A 9,723-nucleotide genomic window follows, 5' to 3' on the forward strand; every position below is an offset into this window, starting at 1 on the left:
CCGCTAAAAATATAGATCTAAGTACTTGCTTTAGCGCCAGGATTTTGTTTTTAATGGCTTCTATATAAAAGGATATTGTTCACTGTGTTTCTGCGATTTTAAGTAGACAAATTGTTACGTGACCGTAATATCAAGAATAATTATGTTTTACTAACATACATTATTTCAATTAATCGCAGAAAGAAATACAATTATTCCCACAGCTCCACGGATTCGTTCGATTAAGTACAAAACGAAAGTTTAATTGAATCGTATTGAAGCATTAACTTCGTTATATCCTGAATTCTCACGAATGCTATAAATTCATAAAACCCGCCGACAATACCCGTAGAACAATAAATTGTCAAATGATAAATGAATTTCGCGCAGATCCGTTGAAAAGACGCGATTAATTAAAATCTTCGTTAATCATCCGTCCAGGCTATCCTACTTAGTTTCGTATCCAATTAACGAAAATCTCCGGAGTCCGAACGCGATATTTAGCGAGTTGTTTCGACACTTTTAATTGGGAAAGCCGGCTTTCTCAACGATGAAATGGAAAAAGAAGAAAAATAATAATAAAAAAAAAGTTGTCTTGTGATGCGCCAGCAATCCCTGTGGAAGAAACGCTCTTCCCAGCATTGTTTCTGACGGGGTGACTCTCAACCCCTTGTGCATCCGAGCGGCCGTAATCCACACCGACGCGGCCACCGTCGTGAAATCCATATTTACATACACGAGGGGGTGATTCAAATGCGGCAAAAAGAGAGCCGGTCGCTCGTTTAAAGCCGATACGACACGTCGCGCGCCGTTTCCCGTGAGCGTTGCACCGTGTTGCGTAGGAGAAGCCGACGCTTTTCGAGAATCCGAAATCGTCGCTCCGGATGTAGTTATCTGATCTCTGTCTGGAATTCCGCCTATTACGTGCCTACCGGTGCAAATTCCATTCGTTACACGTTTCTTTTCTCCGTGTCGTGACACTCGCTGTTCAATATCGCAAAGCAAGAGCGACAGGTGAGGCAAGCATCGATTAAACATGAAAACCGAATATTAATTTTGTTCTTTTTATGATTATTTCGGTCAAGGTAAATGGAAATGCCTCACGAGGTTTCGGGGAATATTATTCGGATAATAAGAAATTTATATTTATTAGACCGTACGTGTGTTTGTTGAACTAAATTCAATGAATGCTTGCAAGAGATTTGTGTGTGTTTGTTTCATAGCAGTACTTTAATGAAACGCCGCTTGGAAAATGGTACTTTAAAGTACTTTCGGGAAGTAGAGCGTTTAAAAATGTTTTAAAAAAGTTTGTATTCCAATTTTCAGTGAATTGTGAGGGTGGAGAATGTTCCGCGCTACACTGTTGACTCGAGTTTTACTCTCAAGAGTAGAATTCTTTAGACGCAAGAGTTTACCCTTCGTGTCGACGGAAATGTGAAAGCTACCCTCCAGAGTTACTCCCACAAAGACGGGTAGCATTAAGCTCCCAAGAAATGGTTTGGTACGGTGTAGAAAAATTTCTGTTTAATATGGGATATGTATTTGAAAGTTTGATTTCAAAATGAACGGTCGATATCTTTTTAAAAGTAACTTTTAAAGTACTTTTGAACACTTCGAATTTTTATTCGCTGTATACAATAGATTTGTAAACTCGTACCATTCCGTTTCCATTTTTAAAATTGCAATCACCTATTTTCATCGATCAGTAAATAAAGCTTTTAGAATTTCGAAGTAACTATCAAGCCTTACTTGGAAAATTAAACGTGTAAATAATGTGAAATATTTATATAAAACACGACATTTAAGTACGGACGGTTTAATCTTGTTCAAAAACGCTAACTTGAAGTACGAACACGAGGGAAAAAAGGGTTCAGTGTACTTGTAATCGCTTTAGACCTCTCTTTAAACACACGAGGACTAGAACCGCTCCCTTTCGAGCACCCTTCGCTGTGTGCAAATACGAAATACACCTCGATTACTTCCACTAACGACTTTCACTACCGAAAAGCAAATCCCATAACACGAGGGGAAAAGCCAGAACAGGATATCAAGATACGTACTGCCCCCTGACTACTAGTTGCGAAAAATAAACTCAACCAAGCTTGACTCGCATAATTTCACCGTACAATACATATCCAAATAGTGGTGCTACCCTAAACAATCGATGTTAATACTGTACCTGGAAATTTCACGTAAATCAAAATTTCTGCAATCAAGTTTAAGAGTCATGAAACAAAACAAAATTCCGGTTTCCCTATGTTAACTTTAGACGAGTTAACTTCAAATAAACGAAAAATTGTAAAATGTAAAGTCGACAGTGGAAAAGTGATAATACTAGAGAACAATAAAGTTAAATATGAAAAATCACGTCAGCATCTGAGGTAAAGTTGTCACTTTACTATGTCCGTTGACATAGAACAAGATTCCGTTCATCATCGCGAACAGACAATTAGACTAAAATCTGGCTGTGTGCCACGCCGACACGGGTGGTTCCCTCAAGGGTGGTCCCCTTTTGCGAGTGCAATTTCGCAGCGGTACAGCAGGATACGCCGGAAGGGGTTGCGTTCGCACCGGTAACGCGATCAATAAGATAATTGAAGACTTTCTCGACAATGCCGGCGGAAGGGAGCAATTTCGCCATCTCCCTTGTACTTGAGCAAGGTCATTGTTTTCGAGGGGATTCTCATCTCACTCCTAAGCACCGTCGTCGCATCGTTGCTTGTTCCTGTCCTCGTTTAAACGCGTTTAGTCCTCGACCACGACAGAAACTAAATAAATCGAGGAGAAAACGTACGACTCGGGAATTATAAATCTCGCCTTGCAGAACAAGAGACTGCAATCTTTTCTTTAAAAAACATGGCCGCTTCTCGTTGTTGCAACCGTGAATTCTAATCGACGGGATTTGCGGCGAGTGATGTCGAAACCGATTCCACCTTTATCTCTAACTCCATCGAAGTTGTTAGCAGAAGTTTTACGTGTTCGTAACATCTTCTAATATATAACAATGGACTCAGAAAAACAGCTTTTCAGTTTTTATTGTTTGATCAAATTTGAATACCGTTTAAACGACTGGCAACGCGTTCTAATCTTTCGAGTGCCATTGGTTTTTATGAAGACTTTTGAGAACAAGCAACAGCCAAATCTAAGCAGTGAGGCCAAGATAAGATCGATTTAGAAGTTCCAGCTGCTCTGGCGACTCGCCGACAGTTCTTAAATCTCAAGTGTTTCGGCATTCTAGTCGAGATAAAACTTTTTGACTGTGAATTCCAATACATTTCAAACCAACCGACATTATTCGCAATACGTTCCGTTCGTTAAATGAATATTTCTGTTTCGATCGTTTTCACAATTATTATTTCAATCTCTGCCGTATAAAAACAGAAAATATTCGTGCAAACGTGGGAAAATCAAATCGAAGTTTGAAGTTATATTATTGAAATCAAACAAATAACGCATAACGAACACGAACATTAATAACACTTTTATCAATAACCGAAGAGAAAACCAATAACCAAGTACCTGACGAGACATCTCGTCGTATAGAAATCGTTTGATTACGGTGAAAAGTAATTGGAACGAGCATAGCTATTCGAGGAATGAGCACGGGATACTCATAGCAGTGACGTGTCTCTCAATATACCGAGATATGCTAATTGTCAGATATTTTAAAGTCTTTTTATCGCCCAAGGAAACATAAAAAATGAAAACAGACAATTATTGGTAAAATGAAAGTCAACGATCTTACTTACTCATTGCCGTATATAATAATTCTTAAGTAAACTTCTTTGGATTACAGATTAGAAGTGATAACTAACAAAAAGAAGGAACCATTTTTTTTCAAGGAACAGTTGTCCCATGAATAAACATATTTTTATCATAAAAGAGGAACAGCTGTTTTTCTCATGAATAACCATCAAGTACACTTTTACATATTCGTAACGTCATGGTCACACTATTCTATGAATATAGTGTGTTCTTGTTGTTCCGACAAACAAGAACTTTCCATAGAATTGTAGTATTAAATTACATTACTTCTTGAATGGAAACTGAAAAAATTAATTATTAAATCAATGTCCGAATATTAGAAGTAGTACATCAAACTATAAAAAAATTTTATAGTTTTCTCTTCTTAGTGAGATATCTTTAATGGCTTTTTAATAATTTATACTCCACTGTAGGAACCGTTCCAAATACTTCATAGTCCTCGTAACTGTTCAACTAATGGACCGACCGGTACGAATCATCGGCGCAGCGCGTGCACAGAGCAATACGATCACTCGGAGTCTATATAGGCGTAACGGTATCCTCGGTATTTTAGAGACATTTATCAGTACAAATTAAAGCCCGAAATTTCGGTTCCGTTAGGAAAGCAAATCCCAGAGAACGGTACAGCAATTCCCTGATAAAAGATAGTGGATATCTTGGACGACAAAGTAATGTTTGCCCCCCTTCTGAATGACTGTATATACAATTAGTTTCGGTATTGCATACATACAGGTACATGACAACATGTAATACCCGTCATGTTTGGTTAAATCTCAACTTGAAACAGTAATATATCTGACTAAATTAGGCCTGGTTGCCATGGTATATCGCGGCGTTTCTCAAACATTTCACATTGTGGACCTAAAAGAAACGTAACTCATCTAAATTTAAGAATTTCTTAAATATTGGTACATACCTATAATCAATTTAATTTGCTTAAAATTAAAGATCTGATAACATAATTTTATTTAGGTGAGCTATCGGATAAAATACAGGTTTAACATTTTGTTTAAAGCTAATGGCATCGCAGACAAGTATTAAATCGAAGAAAAGTACGACAGTCTTGTATTACAACCCTAATTTTTTCTTGGGACCAGTATTTTTTTTCATCGGGACCAGTATTAAGTCACAGTTTGGGAAATGCCGGTCTGTAGGACCGGTTAAGTCTGTTTAGAACAGGTGCTAGGTTTACTTAATTCATTTCACAGGTTCGTGACGCTATAAGTAAACGCCATTTTAATAATTCAAGTAATGGGGTACATTAAATGTCAGTGGATAATTTGGACAATGAAATAATGGCTGTACTCTGACAAAATTATGGGGTCCTGTTGTATCTAAGTTAGATCTGGTCGGGACATTCAAGGACCGGTTAAGTCACTTAGAACCAGATGTTAGGTCTGTATAATTAATCCTGCAGGTTCATAATAACGCGACTAAACTCCATTTTAGCAACTGGAGTAATAGTGTCGAAAAAATACCATTAAAATTCGAGACAAAATGTAACTTTAGCAACATTTAAAAACTTCCTCTGCCTGCACAGTTACTAACTTAGCTAATTTAACACGTTCAAACGTAAGTCAAACAGATAGATAGAACTATGAACTTATTAAATTAACAGTTATTCAATCACTTCTGGTGTAGACAATTCCAATCTCTTATTAATTATACTTTATATAGTCTAACGTAAGTAATCTTTAATACTGAAAATTAGAATTTAATATCAAAACAGAATTACATATTCATATTTGTTCCAGTATCCTTGAAAAGGTCAAATCCAATAATAAAATTGACAAGCATAGAATGTATTCATTGCAGAAACCATCTAGAAGAATGAATGAAACAGGGTCTGGTAAGACCCAGACACAGCTAATAGTTTATTCGTCAAAAAACGCCAACATTCTACGAGTTTAATGGACGCTTTTGCTCGAACAGTTTAACAAGCGCGCCCGGAAGACCGCGGTGCGTCGATTATTACGTACGAACAGAGTGCGGCTACACGTGCGTAAACGTGTGTGGACGGTAGAAGTGAAAAGCGACCGGGTCACGACATTCGATATCAAGAGTAATTACGTGCTCGATCGATTCGAGATGTTTACGTTTAGCGTCGCTGATCGCGGTAATGCGTTCGCAACCAGAATGCCTATGTAGCAATTTATTTTCTTCTTCTGTTTTTTTTCTCTTTCTAAAACGTATTACCTAGTATGATTCACGTATCGTGCAGTCATGCGATCGTAGGGGCCTTTGATTCATTCCTACACCTACTGATTCATTTGTGCTAGAATGACGAGCACACATTCAAAGAAAAAATTATTTATTCATTCATTATTCCTTCACGTTCAATCGACAACAACATATAAATGATTTATTTTTCGTATGTCTGACAATGAGTAACGTTTGAGTAATCGGAACGAATTGGATAGTTCCGTTGAATGATGATGAGGGACAATTACTTTCTTTCGAAAAGTAGACTATATCGGAAGAATCAACGGATCTATTTAAAATTGGCGTCAAATAAACTGATATTCAATATAATTTGGAAAATACATTTTATGCTGACTGAAAACTGATCAACATAAATAAATAGACTTTCTTAACTAATCTAAGAATTTATATTAAAATAATCAAGCTAACAACAACCTCAATTTAGTCCATCTTTTGACTACCGCATTAAACTAACAGCCCACAGGAAATTGCTCCCGCACACGAACATCCACTGTATCTATCCAATTATTTATAACCCCACTTTCCTACAACAATACAAACAATTTACACCCCTTAAATTGCCCGAAATCGACTAGAATTTTCCCCAAGGATTGCCCCTGTTCACATGTTCCCCGTACGCAGTCCAATTGAAATCGAGCCCTTTCAAACAGGTTTATAAATCGTGCGTAATCAATGGCCGATTCTCATCGGGGCACACGTACAGAAACGCCGTTGAATATTACGCAGGTCCTGCGGCAGTTTTCAATGAAGACTCAAGACAGGTAAGAAAAAAAAAAGTAAAGAGTAAACTGACTGCAAGGGCGGCGACACCCGGCATAGTCCCCACGAGGGTGGGTTTCCACGAAAGCGTGCTGATAAAACCGGCGATCGATAAGGAAGCCGGGGTTGCACGTAGTAATACGCGCGACATCGATGCAATACCATAGTAACGAGCATCCGTGCCCCATGGCGGGTAGGTTCAAAGCATTTGTACTTCAAAATTTCGAAAATTGAAAGTGAGGTTAACCTCTTGGGTTCGTTTCAAATTAAAACTCCAAATCGTTCATATATTACAATTACAACAGAATATTAAAAAACGAAACTGATTAAAAATTTATATTGTCTTTCATTATATCGTATGCCCTTATATATCAACGTATACTCCATCTAATACAAAGATTAGCCATGTCAAAGTCTGACTCGGGTTCGATCCGACCCACGAGTCAAACGTGCCAGTGACACTCGTGTACTGGATCCTTAAGAGGTAAAAGGACTCACCGCCTGAAATTGTTCCAGCAACTCCTGCCGGTCGTCGATCGCAGTGGCCATGTTGCTCGAATATATAATCCTTTAGTCGTTCCTTTCTCCACAGTCCCTGCGCTGCCCTTCACCCTTTTCTTCTTCTCTCTTCCTCTCTTTCTCTCTGTAGCTGCCCTGTCCTTCTCCCTCTCGCTGTCTGGTCCTCCTCCCTTTTCGGTACTAAGAGAGCCTAAGCAATGCGTGTGTCCTCGCGAAACGGTAGGTCGTCACAGGGAACGGCGAAACCCCAAGAGGACACGGAGTCGATTGTGTTCTTCTCACCGGGTACACGCGGGACAATTAGAGTAACTCGAGTTGTACTCGACACCTCGCGTACGCGTTCTATGGTACACGACGCGGTCACGAAAAACAGCCAGCCAGACACCCCGCCAGAACGTGTACCACTGTCACGGAGTCGCATCGAACACTGAGCCGCCGGGCGCCGAACGGAGCGCCCGCCAGCCCGGCGATCGTGCACGAAAACGGCCGAACCGACACGAAGGGACCGCTCCACTGACACCTTGGGACAGATCCGTACGACTCGTCGAAAAACATGAAATGTTCCACGAAATTATGATTTCGTATTATCCTCTGAGATCGTGAATTTACTTTTAATACTTGATATCATTCATATGTGGCTCCTTATAAAAATTATAGAGGTATATATTTTCGTCGGCACTTTATCTACCGATGGGGTTGTCCAATAGTACTTTAAAGATCAATGGTGAAGGACCGTCGATTCTGTTCTCAAATCGTTACTGCACTGATTTACATCCTTCTTTTGTTGTTTCGCAACAATTGTACCTCAAATTTTCCCTTTACTGGAAGAACTCGACATTTTCAAAAAACTCGTGTTTCAATTGAACTTTTTTTGATATTGATTTTGTGTGACATAAGGATGACAAACTTTTTTCAATATTGATGCACAGACATACTATGAACCACGAAAAATTTATATATCCTGAATTTTTCTATTTCTAGACTTTTTACGGTCGGATAACGAACGTTTCACGTTTGGTGGAATACGCCACAATGGAAAGGGACAAGAGGTTCCATTATTTGGCGCTGTTCCCCAGCCAACTGTCAGAGCGTTACACTTTTGAGGACCTGAGGGCGGAAGTTGTCAAGTTCGACTCATGTTGGGTCGAACAGAAGGCTCTCTGCGGATGATCTTATTCAACCCGTCACGAAGTCTCGTTTTACGAAGGAAAATCGTGGACCATGCTTCATCTTACTCCTTCTATGCCACCCTGTTATTAAGTCTAGTCTTTAAGCCAAAAATAGACAGTATTTTTAATTAAAAAAAAAAGACTTTAGAATAAAATAATAAAAATGAAGGGCTTCTTGTTTTTTATCGCACCTAGATCATTCTAGCAAACTAATATTGCGAATGAATTCTTATAAATTGATTTCGACACAATATCTGTAATTTGAATGAAAGTATATTCATCTCTCGTTTGCATAGACAGACAAATGTCAAATTATATTTTCATTTTCTTCGCGGAGATTGAAAATTACGAATATTCTGATGACGTTGTTTTAAAGAAATATAAATGAATTATTTTGAATGGTCAACAGTATAGAATATACTTTAAATACTTAACAGGATAAGAAGGGTTTGCGTTTCAGGTCATATCGTATCTGAAACCGTTTGCGCACGCGTGACAGCATACAAACGTCTTGCACCATAAAATTGCAGAACGCAGAGTGAAATATGACTTCCGTGTACAGGAAATTTGTGTACGATCATCCGCGCAATAAAGCCAGTTACCTTAAGCGAAGATAACTGATCTCATTGGATTTAACAATACGCAATGCAATTTACATTAACCGTCCGAGATCCGACTCTGTTCGTCTATAAAAGAAAAAGACTGGCTTTATAATGCATACTTCGTCCTAAAAGAAATCATGTTATTTTATCTTTGAAAACTGAACTTATAAAGAATTTGAAAAAAAACTATGAATACAGAAGAAGTGATGCTCATGAAAGTAATGTTGCACGACTTCTCATTTGACTTGAGTCACCATGTTTTTTCGAATATTCCGACGACTTTTGTTTGCTTTCTTTACGAACGATAAGACCTACTCTAGTCACCAAAGCTAAGAGTACACACGGATGTGTAATTGTAATTGATTACGTAAATAATTGCGGTGACAACTGGAACCACATTGTTATATAGATTCAAAAATTATTTTCTCCAGAACACCAACAATAGGAAAACTGTACAAGAAGAAAAGAAAAATTGCAAGAACAAAAACTTTCACGGACCGCTGCCTATTGTCATTTACACTCCAAGGTAATTATCTCAAGCAAAGATAATTAATTTTTATGAGACACACCCATAGGAACGTCATTCCGCGCGTCGCGAAGTTACCAAAGCTAAACAAACAAAGAAAAATGCTACACGTTCGATCGAGAGAATGCCTTTGTTTTCGTTGAGCTTACTTTTAAAGGCACGTTTGTTTGTCATTCTCGCG

At 38.4% G+C, this 9,723-nt stretch overlaps 1 protein-coding gene and 1 long non-coding RNA gene across 4 annotated transcripts in view; one reads left to right on the forward strand and one right to left on the reverse strand.

The window, feature by feature from the left end:
- Fim (plastin-2 fimbrin) overlaps positions 1-7,688 on the reverse strand; it is a 49,588-nt gene extending 41,900 nt beyond the window's left edge. Inside the window, exon 1 of the mRNA XM_031979895.2 lies at positions 7,225-7,688. Coding sequence (XP_031835755.1) covers positions 7,225-7,275 — 51 coding nt within the window. The 5' untranslated portion in view covers positions 7,276-7,688. The remainder of the gene's footprint in view (positions 1-7,224) is intronic.
- The window catches only part of LOC143174620 (uncharacterized), a 34,122-nt gene extending 25,599 nt beyond the window's left edge, over positions 1-8,523 (forward strand). Inside the window, exons 1-2 of one of the 3 annotated variants that reach the window (XR_012998802.1) lie at positions 6,897-6,919; positions 8,227-8,523. This is a non-coding gene — a long non-coding RNA (uncharacterized LOC143174620). Of the gene's footprint in view, positions 1-6,896; positions 6,920-7,775; positions 7,905-8,226 lie in introns of those variants that run through there. The other 2 variants (XR_012998800.1, XR_012998801.1) reach the window with 2 other exon arrangements.
- The last annotated feature ends 1,200 nt before the right edge of the window (positions 8,524-9,723 follow it).

The sequence above is a fragment of the Nomia melanderi genome, chromosome 6 (genome assembly GCF_051020985.1).
Source record: "Nomia melanderi isolate GNS246 chromosome 6, iyNomMela1, whole genome shotgun sequence".
NCBI lineage: Eukaryota > Metazoa > Arthropoda > Insecta > Hymenoptera > Halictidae > Nomia > Nomia melanderi.